A 17,631-nucleotide genomic window follows, 5' to 3' on the forward strand; every position below is an offset into this window, starting at 1 on the left:
ATTAAGTCAATTTCTCCTCCTTGGAGTTTGAATTTGGTTCTGGGGGCTCTTCAAGCTCCTCCGTTTGAACCTATGCATTCATTGGACATTAAATTACTTTCTTGGAAAGTTTTGTTCCTTTTGGCCATCTCTTCTGCCAGAAGAGTCTCTGAATTGTCTGCTCTTTCTTGTGAGTCTCCTTTTCTGATTTTTCATCAGGATAAGGCAGTTTTGCGAACTTCTTTCTCCAACATAGGTGTGTCCGGTCCACGGCGTCATCCTTACTTGTGGGATATTCTCTTCCCCAACAGGAAATGGCAAAGAGCCCAGCAAAGCTGGTCACATGATCCCTCCTAGGCTCCGCCTACCCCAGTCATTCTCTTTGCCGTTGTACAGGCAACATCTCCACGGAGATGGCTTAGAGTTTTTTAGTGTTTAACTGTAGTTTTTCATTATTCAATCAAGAGTTTGTTATTTTCAAATAGTGCTGGTACGTACTATTTACTCAGAAACAGAAAAGAGATGAAGAATTCTGTTTGTATGAGGAAAATGATTTTAGCAACCGTAACTAAAATCCATGGCTGTTCCACACAGGACTGTTGAGAGCAATTAACTTCAGTTGGGGGAACAGTTTGCAGTCCTTTGCTGCTTGAGGTATGACACATTCTAACAAGACGATGTAATGCTGGAAGCTGTCATTTTCCCTATGGGATCCGGTAAGCCATGTTTATTACGATTGTAAATAAGGGCTTCACAAGGGCTTATTTAGACTGTAGACCTTTTTTGGGCTAAATCGATTGATATTAACACTTATTTAGCCTTGAGGAATCATTTATTCTGGGTATTTTGATATAATAATATCGGCAGGCACTGTTTTAGACACCTTATTCTTTAGGGGCTTTCCCAAAGCATAGGCAGAGTCTCATTTTCGCGCCGGTGTTGCGCACTTGTTTTTGAGAAGCATGGCATGCAGTCGCATGTGAGAGGAGCTCTGATACTTATAAAAGACTTCTGAAGGCGTCATTTGGTATCGTATTCCCCTTTGGGTTTGGTTGGGTCTCAGCAAAGCAGATACCAGGGACTGTAAAGGGGTTAAAGCTTAAAACGGCTCCGGTTCCGTTATTTTAAGGGTTAAAGCTTCCAAAATTGGTGTGCAATATTTTCAAGGCTTTAAGACACTGTGGTGAAAGTTTGGTGAATTTTGAACAATTCCTTCATGTTTTTTCGCAATTGCAGTAATAAAGTGTGTTCAGTTTAAAATTTAAAGTGACAGTAACGGTTTTATTTCAAAACGTTTTTTGTACTTTCTTATCAAGTTTATGCCTGTTTAACATGTCTGAACTACCAGATAGACTGTGTTCTGAATGTGGGGAAGCCAGAATTCCTATTCATTTAAATAAATGTGATTTATGTGATAATGACAATGATGCCCAAGATGATTCCTCAAGTGAGGGGAGTAAGCATGGTACTGCATCATTCCCTCCTTCGTCTACACGAGTCTTGCCCACTCAGGAGGCCCCTAGTACATCTAGCGCGCCAATACTCCTTACTATGCAACAATTAACGGCTGTAATGGATAATTCTGTCAAAAACATTTTAGCCAAAATGAACCCTTGTCAGCGTAAGCGTGGATGCTCTGTTTTAGTTACTGAAGAGCATGACGACGCTGATATTAATATCTCTGAAGGGCCCCTAACCCAATCTGAGGGGGCCAGGGAGGTTTTGTCTGAGGGAGAAATTACTGATTTAGGGAACATTTCTCAGCAGGCTGAATCTGATGTGATTACTTTTAAATTTAAATTGGAACATCTCCGCATTTTGCTTAAGGAGGTATTATCCACTCTGGATGATTGTGAAAAGTTGGTCATCCCAGAGAAACTATGTAAAATGGACAAGTTCCTAGAGGTGCCGGGGCTCCCAGAAGCTTTTCCTATACCCAAGCGGGTGGCGGACATTGTTAATAAAGAATGGGAAAGGCCCGGTATTCCTTTCGTCCCTCCCCCCATATTTAAAAAATTGTTTCCTATGGTCGACCCCAGAAAGGACTTATGGCAGTCAGTCCCCAAGGTCGAGGGAGCGGTTTCTACTTTAAACAAACGCACCACTATTCCCATAGAGGATAGTTGTGCTTTCAAAGATCCTATGGATAAAAAATTAGAAGGTTTGCTTAAAAAGATGTTTGTTCAGCAGGGTTACCTTCTACAACCCATTTCATGCATTGTCCCTGTCACTACAGCCGCATATTTCTGGTTTGATGAACTGATTAAGGTGCTCGATAGTGACTCTCCTCCTTATGAGGAGATTATGGACAGAGTCAATGCTCTCAATTTGGCTAATTCTTTCACTCTAGACGCCTCTTTGCAATTGGCTAAGTTAGCGGCTAAGAATTCTGGGTTTGCTATTGTGGCGCGCAGAGCGCTTTGGTTGAAATCTTGGTCGGCTGATGCGTCTTCCAAGAACAAGCTACTAAACATTCCTTTCAAGGGGAAAACGCTGTTTGGTCCTGACTTGAAAGAGATTATCTCTGATATCACTGGGGGTAAGGGCCATGCCCTTCCTCAGGATCGGCCTTTCAAGGCAAAAAATAGACCTAATTTTCGTCCCTTTCGTAAAAACGGACCAGCCCAAGGTGCTACGTCCTCTAAGCAAGAGGGTAATACTTCTCAGGCCAAGCCAGCTTGGAGACCAATGCAAGGCTGGAACAAGGGAAAGCAGGCCAAGAAACCTGCCACTGCTACCAAGACAGCATGAAATATTGGCCCCCGATCCGGGACCGGATCTGGTGGGGGGCAGACTCTCTCTCTTCGCTCAGGCTTGGGCAAGAGATGTTCTGGATCCTTGGGCGCTAGAAATAGTCTCCCAGGGTTATCTTCTGGAATTCAAGGGACTTCCCCCAAGGGGGAGGTTCCACAGGTCTCAGTTGTCTTCAGACCACATAAAAAGACAGGCGTTCTTACATTGTGTAGAAGACCTGTTAAAAATGGGAGTGATTCATCCTGTTCCATTGAGAGAACAAGGGATGGGGTTCTACTCCAATCTGTTCATAGTTCCCAAAAAAGAGGGAACGTTCAGACCAATCCTAGATCTCAAGATCTTAAACAACTTTCTCAAGGTCCCATCGTTCAAGATGGAAACCATTCGAACTATCCTTCCTTCCATCCAGGAAGGTCAATTCATGACCACGGTGGATTTAAAGGATGCGTATCTACATATTCCTATCCACAAGGAACATCATCGGTTCCTAAGGTTTGCATTCCTGGACAAACATTACCAGTTCGTGGCGCTTCCTTTCGGATTAGCCACTGCTCCAAGGATTTTCACAAAGGTACTAGGGTCCCTTCTAGCGGTGCTAAGACCAAGGGGCATTGCAGTAGTACCTTACCTGGACGACATTCTGATTCAAGCGTCGTCCCTCCCTCGAGCAAAGGCTCACACGGACATTGTCCTGGCCTTTCTCAGATCTCACGGCTGGAAAGTGAACGTGGAAAAGAGTTCTCTATCCCCGTCAACAAGGGTTCCCTTCTTGGGAACAATTATAGACTCCTCAGAAATGAGGATTTTTCTAACAGAGGCCAGAAAGACAAAACTTCTGGACTCTTGTCGAATTCTTCATTCCGTTCCTCTTCCTTCCGTAGCTCAGTGCATGGAAGTGTTCGGGTTGATGGTAGCGGCAATGGACATAGTTCCTTTTGCGCGCATTCATCTAAGACCATTACAACTGTGCATGCTCAGTCAGTGGAATGGGGACTATACAGACTTGTCTCCAAAGATACAAGTAAATCAGAGGACCAGAGACTCACTCCGTTGGTGGCTGTCCCTGGACAACCTGTCACGAGGGATGACATTCCGCAGACCAGAGTGGGTCATTGTCACGACCGACGCCAGTCTGATGGGCTGGGGCGCGGTCTGGGGATCCCTGAAAGCTCAGGGTCTTTGGTCTCGGGAAGAATCTCTTCTACCGATAAATATTCTGGAACTGAGAGCGATATTCAATGCTCTCAAGGCTTGGCCTCACCTAGCGAGGACCAAGTTCATACGGTTTCAATCAGACAACATGACGACTGTTGCGTACATCAACCATCAGGGGGGAACAAGGAGTTCCCTAGCGATGGAAGAAGTGACCAAGATTATTCTATGGGCGGAGTCTCACTCCTGCCACCTGTCTGCTATCCACATCCCGGGAGTGGAAAATTGGGAAGCGGATTTTCTGAGTCGTCAGACATTGCATCCGGGGGAGTGGGAACTCCATCCGGAAACCTTTGCCCAAGTCACTCAACTATGGGGCATTCCAGACATGGATCTGATGGCCTCTCGTCAGAACTTCAAAGTTCCTTGCTACGGGTCCAGATCCAGGGATCCCAAGGCGGCTCTAGTGGATGCACTAGTAGCACCTTGGACTTTCAAACTAGCTTATGTGTTCCCGCCGTTTCCTCTCATCCCCAGGCTGGTAGCCAGGATCAATCAGGAGAGGGCGTCGGTGATCTTGATAGCTCCTGCGTGGCCACGCAGGACTTGGTATGCAGATCTGGTGAATATGTCATCGGCTCCACCTTGGAAGCTACCTTTGAGACGAGACCTTCTTGTTCAGGGTCCGTTCGAACATCCGAATCTGGTTTCACTCCAGCTGACTGCTTGGAGATTGAACGCTTGATTTTATCGAAGCGAGGTTTCTCAGATTCTGTTATCGATACTCTTGTTCAGGCCAGAAAGCCTGTAACTAGAAAGATTTACCACAAAATTTGGAAAAAATATATCTGTTGGTGTGAATCTAAAGGATTCCCTTGGGACAAGGTTAAGATTTCTAGGATTCTATCCTTCCTTCAAGAAGGATTGGAAAAAGGATTATCGGCAAGTTCCCTGAAGGGACAGATTTCTGCCTTGTCGGTGTTACTTCACAAAAAACTGGCAGCTGTGCCAGATGTTCAAGCCTTTGTTCAGGCTCTGGTTAGAATCAAGCCTGTTTACAAGCCTTTGACTCCTCCTTGGAGTCTCAATTTAGTTCTTTCAGTTCTTCAGGGGGTTCCGTTTGAACCCTTACATTCCGTTGATATTAAGTTATTATCTTGGAAAGTTTTGTTTTTAGTTGCAATTTCTTCTGCTAGAAGAGTTTCAGAATTATCTGCTCTGCAGTGTTCTCCTCCTTATCTGGTGTTCCATGCAGATAAGGTGGTTTTACGTACTAAACCTGGTTTTCTTCCAAAAGTTGTTTCTAACAAAAACATTAACCAGGAGATTATCGTACCTTCTCTGTGTCCGAAACCAGTTTCAAAGAAGGAACGCTTGTTGCACAATTTGGATGTTGTTCGCGCTCTAAAATTCTATTTAGATGCTACAAAGGATTTTAGACAAACATCTTCCTTGTTTGTTGTTTATTCAGGTAAAAGGAGAGGTCAAAAAGCAACTTCTACCTCTCTCTCTTTTTGGATTAAAAGCATCATCAGATTGGCTTACGAGACTGCCGGACGGCAGCCTCCCGAAAGAATCACAGCTCATTCCACTAGGGCTGTGGCTTCCACATGGGCCTTCAAGAACGAGGCTTCTGTTGATCAGATATGTAGGGCAGCGACTTGGTCTTCACTGCACACTTTTACCAAATTTTACAAGTTTGATACTTTTGCTTCTTCTGAGGCTATTTTTGGGAGAAAGGTTTTGCAAGCCGTGGTGCCTTCCATTTAGGTGACCTGATTTGCTCCCTCCCTTCATCCGTGTCCTAAAGCTTTGGTATTGGTTCCCACAAGTAAGGATGACGCCGTGGACCGGACACACCTATGTTGGAGAAAACAGAATTTATGTTTACCTGATAAATTTCTTTCCCCACCGGTGTGTCCGGCCCACGGCCCGCCCTGGTTTTTTAATCAGGTCTGATAATTTATTTTCTTTAACTACAGTCACCACGGTACCATATGGTTTCTCCTATGCTATTATTCCTCCTTAACGTCGGTCGAATGACTGGGGTAGGCGGAGCCTAGGAGGGATCATGTGACCAGCTTTGCTGGGCTCTTTGCCATTTCCTGTTGGGGAAGAGAATATCCCACAAGTAAGGATGACGCCGTGGACCGGACACACCGTTGGAGAAAGAAATTTATCAGGTAAACATAAATTCTGTTTTTGAATTTTTACCTAAGGTTGTGAATTCCAACAACATTAGTAGAGAAATTGTAGTTCCTTCATTATGCCCTAATCCTAAGAATTCTAAGGAGAAATCATTGCATTCTTTGGATGTTGTTAGAGCTTTGAAATATTATGTTGAAGCTACTAAGAATTTCCGAAAGACTTCTAGTCTATTTGTCATCTTTTCCGGTTCTAGAAAAGGCCAGAAAGCTTCTGCCATTTCTTTGGCATCTTGGTTGAAATCTTTAATTCATCATGCCTATGTTGAGTCGGGTAAAACTCTGCCTCAGAGGATTACAGCTCATTCGACTAGGTCAGTTTCTACTTCCTGGGCGTTTAGGAATGAAGCTTCGGTTGATCAGATTTGCAAAGCAGCAACTTGGTCCTCTTTGCATACTTTTACTAAATTCTACCATTTTGATGTTTTTTCTTCTTCTGAAGCAGTTTTTGGTAGAAAAGTACTTCAGGCAGCTGTTTCAGTTTGAATCTTCTGCTTATGTTTTCATTTAAACTTTATTTTGGGTGTGGATTATTTTCAGCAGGAATTGGCTGTCTTTATTTTATCCCTCCCTCTCTAGTGACTCTTGCGTGGAAAGATCCACATCTTGGGTAGTCATTATCCCATACGTCACTAGCTCATGGACTCTTGCTAATTACATGAAAGAAAACATAATTTATGTAAGAACTTACCTGATAAATTCATTTCTTTCATATTAGCAAGAGTCCATGAGGCCCACCCTTTTTTGTGGTGGTTATGATATTTTTGTATAAAGTACAATTATTCCAATTCCTTATTTTTTATGCTTTCGCACTTTTTTCTTATCACCCCACTTCTTGGCTATTCGTTAAACTGATTTGTGGGTGTGGTGAGGGGTGTATTTATAGGCATTTTGAGGTTTGGGAAACTTTGCCCCTCCTGGTAGGAATGTATATCCCATACGTCACTAGCTCATGGACTCTTGCTAATATGAAAGAAATGAATTTATCAGGTAAGTTCTTACATAAATTATGTTTTATGCTTACCTGATAAATTTATTTCTTTTTCGATACGATGAGTCCACGACCCACCCTGTTCTAATAAAACAGGTTATTACATTTTTGATAAACTTCAGACACCTCTGCACCTTGGCTTTTCCTTTCTCTTCCTAACTTCGGTCGAATGACTGGGTTGGGAGGAAAGGGAGGAGCTATTTATACATCTCTGCTGTGGTGCTCTTTGCCTCCTCCTGCTGACCAGGAGGCGATATCCCACAAGTAAGGATGAAATCCGTGGTCTCATCGTATCGAAAAAGAATTAAATTTATCAGGTAAGCATAGATTTCCTTTTTTACAACAAATGTATTGCAATATTTATATGGGGGAGTCAAGATTGAAAATCTCAGGAAGTCAATGTATATGATACCCTTACCTAATAAACGTTGATCTATTATTATTTTAACCCCTAGCTGGCAGAAGAGACAAACATATCACTGAATGGTACTCGCATCACTCTGGCAGCCAAAAGGGTTAAAGTGTTAAAAAGCTAAACAAACAGTGAAAAGGATGTTTTATGTAGGCAGGGCAATTAGCTGACACTAAAGGTGAATGACTAACACAGCATCCATTTGTTATCACACATCACTAGCAGTACCTAGCCAGAAGATAAAAGGGTGCTGCCACTCTGTGAGTATTATAACACAAAACACACATGCTCCCCTTTATAATTGCAATATTACACTAGGAGGCGCCCTCTGCATGTGATCTTCTTTCACAGATTATTCATTTTGGATTCGTTGTATATCTTTGAGAGGAGCAGCCGTGACGTTTACTGGGAATTGCACCACCTGACACTGAAAGGTTTTTCGGTCTTCAATTTGGACTCGGATAAGAACTTGTGTTGGTCTCTCTATCTGCAACACAATTAGTGTGCTTCTTTCTCTTTAACCATACAGTGTTTGCCTTATTTATCTTGAACACTCCGTTATTAATGTTTTTAGTTCATATGTTCATCATTTCTTTGTACTATTGCGCCCCCTGGAGTTGGACACAGCAGTGTTATCAGCAGTTTTGTATAACAGTTAATGGCACAGTCTAGTCCAAAATAAACTTTCATGATTCAGATAGGACATGTAATTTTAAATAATTTTCCAATTTACTTTTATCACCAATTTTGCTTTGTTTCTTGGTGTTCTTAGTTGAAAGCTAAACTTAGGAGGTTCATATGCTAATTTCTTAGACCATGAAGGCCGCCTCTTCTCTCAGGGCATTTTGACAGTTGTTCTCCACTAGAGGGTGTTAGTTCATGTGTGTCATATAGATAACATTCATGTGGAGTTCCTAGGATTCCACACTGATTGCCTAAAATGCATGTCTGTCAAAAGAACTGAAATAAGGGGGCAGTTTGCAGAGGCTTAGATACAAGATAATCACAGAGGTAAAAAGTGTATTTATATAACTGTGTTGGTTATGCAAAACTAGGGTATGGGTAATAAAGGGATTATCTATCTTTTAAAGCAATACATTTTTTTGGTGTAGACTGTACCTTTAACTACTTCCAAACAAACTGCAGTGGTTGTACACCATGCTGCAGACTCTGTATATGAAGCAGGGTTGTGAATGTGTCAGCCCGGCATCTCTCACATTGGAAGAAAACGTAAAAACAATTTTGGGGACACTAAGCTACTGTTCCACGCGCAACTAGCACCCAGGATAATTGAGCATAGTCTTACAGGTGTAAAGTGGTTATCACCTACCCCAGGCAGATTTATCCTGTTCCAACAATCTCATGTATCAGAGGGTCCCCCAGTACCTTTATTCTCCTCTTACTATACTAGTGAATACTCTGCAACCCTTCCCCAATAGCTCAGCCCCAGCAAGTGTAACATAAGCCATTCATACCCCATTCTGCCTCCCCTGCAGCCAAGCTCCAGCCACAAGTGTGTCACAGCCAGACAGCAGGCTATAGGGCAAACAAACCACACTGTAACTAATAAAGAGCTGTGAGCACAGCACATGACAGTTGAGTAACTGCAGAGAAGCCATCCGATCTGGAAAGGAGCAAGTAGTTCCAACTGTCAATCCCAAGCCAGGTGCTACGCAAAATTAGCCAGGCAGTGCACCCAGGGATTTGACCCTTTGAACAACACTGAACCTACTTAAAATGATAGTTAACAAAGCTGTTTCTTAACATCAATGCTCCTCTTTAGGTGTAAGATGTGAGGCATTGATTGACCAGAGCAGTACCAACTAGATTGTCTATACCATTATTTAAATATATTAATCTTTCTGCATGCCGTATGGTGGTAGGAAAAAAAGAGGGCAATTCCAGGGCCTAGAAATCTAAGCACCAGGGCATTTATCATTTATATATTCTTATCAACTCTTTGTAGGTTTTATATGTTGATCTGCAAATATTTTACTTTACAGCCCCACCACCCAGCAGTGTGTTTACAAAGTTTGTCATGAGTGAAGTTGGAACCCTGCATCCAAAAAATCCTGGAATTAACTTGGTCATCACATCAGTAGCTTCAAGCAAACAAAACTCAGTTTTCTGCACTACTTCTGCAAAGATTGCTTCTTTAAGCTCTCCATCTCTTACTGCAACTGTGTCACCATCAAATGAAAAAGAAATAGCGTCAGTGCCAACTTTAATAAAAGTTACCAATATTGTAACAAAAGACTCTTCTGTGTCCTTGCCTGCAGAAACAGTTGCAACTAATACTACAAACGCATTGACAGTAACTTCAGTTACCCCTACAAAAGACTCTTCTGCGTTACCTTTCTCAACACAAGTGACACCAATGATCAACCAACCGCCACAATCTACAGTCACCCCATCAACCTTACCTCTTCCTGTTTGCCCAGCGGTCACTGTTAAAAATGTTTCTACTCCAATAGTGACAAATGTGATAACGCCTATAACACCAATAGGATCTTCTTCTCTAACTGGAATAAACCCTTTACCTTCACTAACACTAAAACCAGGTATGATCTGCATAATTTAAATTCATATATGAAAATGCTGTTTAAGTATTTCTTAGCTAAGCATGTTATATAGACACACACACTATATGCACACACATGCATGTTTTATTTTTTTTTATTTATTTTTTTTAACAATAAAAGCCTATGAAATTCAGTGGCAAAATGCTTATGTGAATGCAAGAGCTTAAGTTCCCAGTCAAATTCCAAAATTAACCACAAAATTTAGTAATGTATTACTGATCTCAAACATGTAAATTTAACTACAATGCCCATTAATCCCCCCCCCCCAAAGTACTATGAAATCCATTTTCTTTGATAAGATGATGATTGTCCTCGAGCCGCCACATAATGTTTTTTCTTGCAAATTTTTTTTTCTTAATTAACACGTAATTAAATTTATTAGTCCTGGCTTAACAAATTTGTTTATTTACTTTATTTTATTTTTCAAAAAGATCAGCTCTATTTATTTATTAATGGTACATACAAGTGATAAAACTTATCCAATCATCGATCTTACGATTTTTCTTTTTATTACACTTATCATTATAAAGCTTTAAAATATAATAAACAATTAAATACAACAAAAATAATATCTAAAACACAGTCAGCAGTAGAGCTTATTCACATTATTGCATATGAATTTGTTTTCTATTTAACTTCAGTCTTTACATAACCAACATTCTTTAGTTGTAAACTTAAAGGGACATAATGCTCATATGCTAAATCACTTGAAAGTAGTGCAGCATAACTGTAAAAAGCTGACAGGAAAATATCACCTGAACATCTCTATGTAAAAAAAAGGAAGATTTCCTTCTTAATATAGGAAGAGTCCACAGCTGCATTCATTACTTGTGGGAAATACAGAACCTGGCCACCAGGAGGAGGTTAAAACACCCCAGCCAAAGGCTTAAATACCTCTCCACTTCCCTCATCCCCCAGTCATTCTTTGCCTTTCGTCACAGGAGGTTCGCAGAGAAGTGTCAGAAGATTTCGAAATAGTTTCCTAGGATGGGTATCTACCCTTCGATATGGGACTGGAGTTTTTAAGTAGTCTTGTCAGCCTCTCAGTGAGAGCATTGATGAAAGTTAGAGTCTGGAGATGCAGGGAGAGTCTTTCTGCGAACTCATCAAGACCCGTATTAACAGCTCCTAAGCAATCAGCGTTGACAAGTTTCGCTGCCTGCTTTTCATCGCTCAAGTCCATGTCAAAAGCAATGCTACAGTCTGTCACACTTGAAGGACCGTGTTTCTGTTCCACGGCAAAGATTCCGGTAAGATAGTTTCATTATTTTACACATATGTTAACGCTAGAAGACATGGTCATAGTGGCACTCCTTTTATCTTTATGGAATCAAGGGTTAATATATTATTGAACAGTGAGGTTTAATCATATTTGTTTATGTGATTTCTGATGCTTTATGTGTGTGAAATGTTTTTTTGGGCTCATAGGCTGATATGGAACGTACAGGTTGCCTTTTTACTTGAGAGTTGCACAGTTTTATTAAGTTTTGCTCGCTTTTCCTTTAGCAGGGGCGGTCCTGCATGGTGCACCATGTGACCGGGATTGGTCACGGTTTCCATTTCCTATTCCTGAACAAGTGACTGCGGAGAGGAGCGAGTTTTCTCTATTCTGTCTGGGTCATAGGAGGTGGTGAGTGCTCCAGCCATTGGGGGTATAAGGTGCCAGTTTTTTTTTCCCTCTGATTAAATAGGGTTACTTAGTTATGGAGGATTCTGATTTTTTTAGAAGGGGATTCCTCTACGACAGAATTCGATACCTGTGTACATTGTGAGTTGGCCCAGGTAGTCCAGCCTTCTCAATTATGTTACGTATGCCGCAACAGGGTGTTTTCTTCAACCAATGTTGAAATGCTAAATACCACTGCTAAATACCACCTTCCGCCTCTGAGGACTCTTCGTCCCGTGAGGTGTGTGCCCTAGAGTAATCTGATCCTACACATGCAGCTTCCCCTAGTACTGCTAATCCTTTGCCTGGAGGGTGCCTTTTTCCACCAGACGTTACTGCACAGTTCTATATGGCTATGTCTACGGCCTTAGCGGTTTTGCCTCGTACTGCTACGATCAAACAAAGGGTTAATCCATGCACTCCTACCCATGGAGCATCATGTAAATTGACGGTTGTGTCCGATCAGTCATCTGGGGATGCGGTTCTCTGAGGCTTCAGAGGACGGACCTCCTGAGTTGAAGCCTGCTGCTTCTATTCCTCCGACAGAGGAGGATTTCACCTTTAGATTTAGAGTTGCATGCCTGTGCTTGCTTCTGAGAGAAGTTTTGGCGATATTAGAGATTCCTAGTACTGATCTGCCAGTGGAATCTCAGATCTCTAAATCAGATAGCGAATTTGATTAAGACGGGTGGAGAAGGATGAAGATCCTATTCCTTTTCGTCTTTTTCTTTTTTTCCATAGAATCCCAGTTCCAGGCTCTATAGGGGGGTTGTGTTGTTGTATATTCCTACTTGGCTATCACTTTTTTGTGCTCTTGCCTAGTCCGTTTAAGGATAGTTTATTCTTAGAGCTCTTGGTTATAGAGGAAACTCTTTTTAGGAAGATGTTTCATCATACGGGATATTTATGTACTGACGACTTAGGTTGTCACATTTCTGGACACTTCCTGTTGAAGCATCTCTATCTCGATTAGAGGTGATAGTTCCCTCGATACTTTCGAAACAGAATTAATTGGATCTTATAATTCCTTATCTGGATTATTCGCAGACTTTTAGCCCCTAATCTAAGGCTTCAGGATTTTTCTGTTTAGACCTTGAGTCGCTCTGACAGACATGACTTCTAAGTCTACTTTTTTCTTCTGCTTGGAAGAAAGAGTTAACTCTTACGGTTTTTACCATTTTGATGACCTGAGCTATCCAGGTATTTTTTTTAACCCACTCAGTCCTGGAATAGGTGCAGGCAGAGCAGGCCCATATAACCTAGATGACAGGAGGGACTTGTTTCAGGTCCTATCTTGGATCATGTTGGGGACTGACTATAGCCTTTTCTCTTGTAAGGTGTATCCAGTCCACGGATCATCCATTACTTGTGGGATATTCTCCTTCCCAACAGGAAGTTGCAAGAGGATCACCCTCAGCAGAGCTGCTATATAGCTCCTCCCCTAACTGCCATACCCAGTCATTCTCTTGCAACTCTCAACAAAGATGGACGTAGTAAGAGGAGAGTGGTGTATTAGTTAGTTTTTTAACTTCAATCAAAAGTTTGTTATTTTTAAATGGTACCGGAGTGTACAGTTTTATCAAAGGCAGCATTAGAAGAAGAATCTGCCTGTGATTTCTATGATCTTAGCAGAAGTAACTAAGATCCATTGCCGTTCTCACATATTCTGAGGAGTGAGGTAACTTCAGAGGGGGAATGGCGTGCAGGTTTTCCTGCAATAAGGTATGTGCAGTTAACATATTTCTAGGGATGGAATTTGCTAGAAAATTGCTGCTGATACCGGATTAATGTAAGTTAAGCCTAAATGCAGTTATTTAATAGCGACTGGTATCAGGCTTATTAACAGAGATACATACTCTTATAAAAGTGTAATATAAAACGTTTACTGGCATGTTAATCGTTTTTATATATGTTTGGTGACAAAACTTATTGGGGCCTAGTTTTTTTTTCCGCATGGCTGGCTTTATTTTTGCCTAGAAACAGTTTCCTGAGGCTTTCCACTGTTATAGTATAAAAGTTACAGTTGGTGCAGTTAAAATTACAAACTGTGACATTCAGCTTCCCTCAGCAGTCCCCTGCATGCTATAGGACATCTCTGAAGGGCTCAAAAGGCTTCAAAAGTAGGAGCTGTGGCAGTTGTTATGACTGTTTAAAAAACATATTTTCTCCAACATAGGTGTGTCCGGTCCACGGCGTCATCCTTACTTGTGGGATATTCTCTTCCCCAACAGGAAATGGCAAAGAGCCCAGCAAAGCTGGTCACATGATCCCTCCTAGGCTCCGCCTACCCCAGTCATTCTCTTTGCCGTTGTACAGGCAACATCTCCACGGAGATGGCTTAGAGTTTTTTAGTGTTTAACTGTAGTTTTTATTATTCAATCAAGAGTTTGTTATTTTAAAATAGTGCTGGTATGTACTATTTACTCAGAAACAGAAAAGAGATGAAGATTTCTGTTTGTATGAGGAAAATGATTTTAGCACCGTAACTAAAATCCATGGCTGTTCCACACAGGACTGTTGAGAGCAATTAACTTCAGTTGGGGGAACAGTGTGCAGTCTCTTACTGCTTGAGGTATGACACATTCTAACAAGACGATGTAATGCTGGAAGCTGTCATTTTCCCTATGGGATCCGGTAAGCCATGTTTATTAAGATAGTAAATAAGGGCTTCACAAGGGCTTATTAAGACTGTAGACTTTTTCTGGGCTAAATCGATTCATTATTAACACATATTTAGCCTTGAGGAATCATTTATTCTGGGTATTTTGATATGATTATATCGGCAGGCACTGTTTTTGACACCTTATTCTTTAGGGGCTTTCCCTAATCATAGTCAGAGCCTCATTTTCGCGCCGGTATGGCGCACTTGTTTTTGAGGACAGCATGGCATGCAGCTGCATGTGTGTGGAGCTCTGATACATAGAAAAGTCTTTCTGAAGGCATCATTTGGTATCGTATTCCCCTTTGGGCTTGGTTGGGTCTCAGCAAAGCAGATTCCAGGGACTGTAAAGGGGTTAAATATAAAAACGGCTCCGGTTCCGTTATTTTAAGGGTTAAAGCTTCCAAATTTGGTGTGCAATACTTTTAAGGCTTTAAGACACTGTGGTGAAATTTTGGTGAATTTTGAACAATTCCTTCATACTTTTTCGCAATTGCAGTAATAAAGTGTGTTTAGTTTAAAATTTAAAGTGACAGTAACGGTTTTATTTTAAAACGTTTTTTGTGCTTTGTTATCAAGTTTATGCCTGTTTAACATGTCTGAACTACCAGATAGATTGTGTTCTGACTGTGGGGAAACCAAGGTTCCTTCTCATTTAACTATATGTATTTTATGTCATAAAAAAATTTAGTAAAAATGATGCCCAAGATGATTCCTCAAGTGAGGGGAGTAAGCATGGTACTGCATCATCCCCTCCTTCGTCTACACCAGTCTTGCCCATACAGGAGGCCCCTAGTACATCTAGTGCGCCAATACTCCTTACTATGCAACATTTAACGGCTGTAATGGATAATTCTATCAAAAACATTTTAGCCAATATGCCCGCTTATCAGCGAAAGCGCGACTGCTCTGTTTTAGAAAATTCTGTAGAGCATGAGAACGCTGATGATATGGTTTCTGAAGGGCCCCTATACCAGTCTGAGGGGGCCAGGGAGGTTTTGTCTGAGGGAGAAATTTCAGATTCAGGAAACATTTCTCAACAAGCTGAACCTGATGTGATTACTTTTAAATTTAAGTTGGAACATCTCCGCGCTCTGCTTAAGGAGGTGTTATCCAATTTGGATGATTGTGATTATCTGGTCATTCCAGAACCACTATGTAAAATGGAAAAGTTCTTAGAGGCCCCGGGGCCCCCCGAAGCTTTTCCTATATCCAAGCGGGTGGCGTACATTGTTAGTAAAGAATGGGACAGGCCCGGTATACCTTTAGTACCTCCCCCCATATTTATAAAATTGTTTTCCTATAGTCGACCCCAGAAAGGACTGATGGCAGACAGTCCCCAAGGTCGAGGGGGCGGTTTCTACTCTACACAAGCGCGCCACTATACCCATAGAAGATAGTTGTGCTTTCCAAGATCCTATGGATAAAAAAATAGAAGGTCTGCTAAAGATGTTTGTTCAGCAAGGTTCCCTTCTACAACCAATTGCATGCATTGTCCCTGTCACTGCAGCCGCGTGTTTCTAGTTTGATGAGCTAGGAAAGGCGATTATTAGTAATTCTTCTTCTTATGAGGAGATTATGGACAGAATTCGTGCTCTTAATTGGCTAATTCTTTCACCCTAGACGCCACCTTGCAATTGGCTAGGTTAGCGGCGAAAAAATTCTGGGTTTGCTATTGTGGCGCAGAGCGCTTTGGTTAAAATCTTGGGCAGCGGATGCGTCTTCCAAGAACAAATTGCTTGACATTCCTTTCAAGGGGAAAACACTCTTTGGCCCTGACTTGAAAGAGATTATCTCTGATATCACTGGGGGCAAGGGCCACGCCCTTCCTCAGGATAGGTCTTTTCAAGACCAAAAATAAACCTAAGTTTCGTCCCTTTCGCAGAAACGGATCAGCCCCAAGGGCTACGTCCTCTAAGCAGGAAGGTAATACTTCTCAAGCCAATCCAGCCTGGAGACCTATGCAAGGCTGGAACAAAGGAAAGCAGGCCAGGAAACCTGCCACTGCTACCAAGACAGCATGAAATGCGGGCCCCCGATCCGGGACCGGATCTGGTGGGGGGCAGACTCTCTCTCTTTGCTCAGGCTGGGGCAAGAGATGTTCTGGATCCTTGGGCGCTAGAAATAGTCTCCCAAGGTTATTCTCTGGAGTTCAAGGGGCTTCCTCCAAGGGGGAGGTTCCACAGGTCTCAGTTGTCTTCAGACCACATAAGAAGACAGGCATTCTTACATTGGGTAGAAGACCTGCTAAAAATGGGAGTGATTCATCCTGTTCCATTAGGAGAACAAGGGATGGGGTTCTACTCCAATCTGTTCATAGTTCCCAAAAAAGAGGGAACGTTCAGACCAATCTTAGATCTCAAGATCTTGAACAAGTTTCTCAAGGTTCCATCGTTCAAGATGGAAACCATTCGAACACTTCTTCCTTCCATCCAGGAAGCTCAATTCATGACCAAGGTGGATTTCAAGGATGCGTATCTACATATTCCTATCCACAAGGAACATCATCGGTTCCTAAGGTTTGCATTCCTGGACAAGCATTTCCAGTTCGTGGCGTTTTCTTTCGGATTAGCCACTGCTCCTAGGATTTTCTCATAGGTACTAGGGTCCCTTCTGGCGGTGCTAAGACCAAGGGGCATTGCTGTAGTACCTTACTTGGACGACATTCTGATTCGAGCGTCGTCCCTTCCTCAAGTAAAGGCTCACACGGACATTGTCCTGGCCTTTCTCAGATCTCACGGATGGAAAGTGAACGTGGAAAAGAGTTCTCTATCTCCGTCAACGAGGGTTCCCTTCTTGGGAACTATAATAGACTCCTTAGAAATGAGGATTTTTCTGACAGAAGCCAGAAAAACAAAACTTCTAGACTCTTGTCGGATACTTCATTCCGTTCCTCTTCCTTCCATAGCGCAGTGCATGGAAGTGATAGGTTTGATGGTAGCGGCAATGGACATAGTTCCTTTTGTGCGCATTCATCTAAGACCATTACAACTGTTCATGCTCAGTCAGTGGAATGGGGACTATTCAGACTTGTCTCCGAAGATACAAGTAAATCAGAGGACCAGAGACTCTTTCCGTTGGTGGCTGTCCCTGGACAACCTGTCACAAGGGATGACCTTCCGCAGACCAGAGTGGGTCATTGTCACGACCGACGCCAGTCTGATGGGCTGGGGCGCGGTCTGGGGATCCCTGAAAGCTCAGGGTCTTTGGTCTCGGGTAGAATCTCTTCTAC

The 17,631-nt window shown here is 42.2% G+C and overlaps 1 protein-coding gene across 1 annotated transcript in view; it reads left to right on the forward strand.

The window, feature by feature from the left end:
* Window positions 1-17,631, forward strand: part of MGA (MAX dimerization protein MGA) — a 1,137,718-nt gene that overhangs the window by 506,588 nt on the left and 613,499 nt on the right. Inside the window, exon 15 of the mRNA XM_053697822.1 lies at window positions 9,496-10,053. Within this exon, the coding sequence (XP_053553797.1) occupies window positions 9,496-10,053 (558 nt within the window). The remainder of the gene's footprint in view (window positions 1-9,495; window positions 10,054-17,631) is intronic.

Source organism: Bombina bombina, chromosome 1, assembly GCF_027579735.1.
Source record: "Bombina bombina isolate aBomBom1 chromosome 1, aBomBom1.pri, whole genome shotgun sequence".
NCBI lineage: Eukaryota > Metazoa > Chordata > Amphibia > Anura > Bombinatoridae > Bombina > Bombina bombina.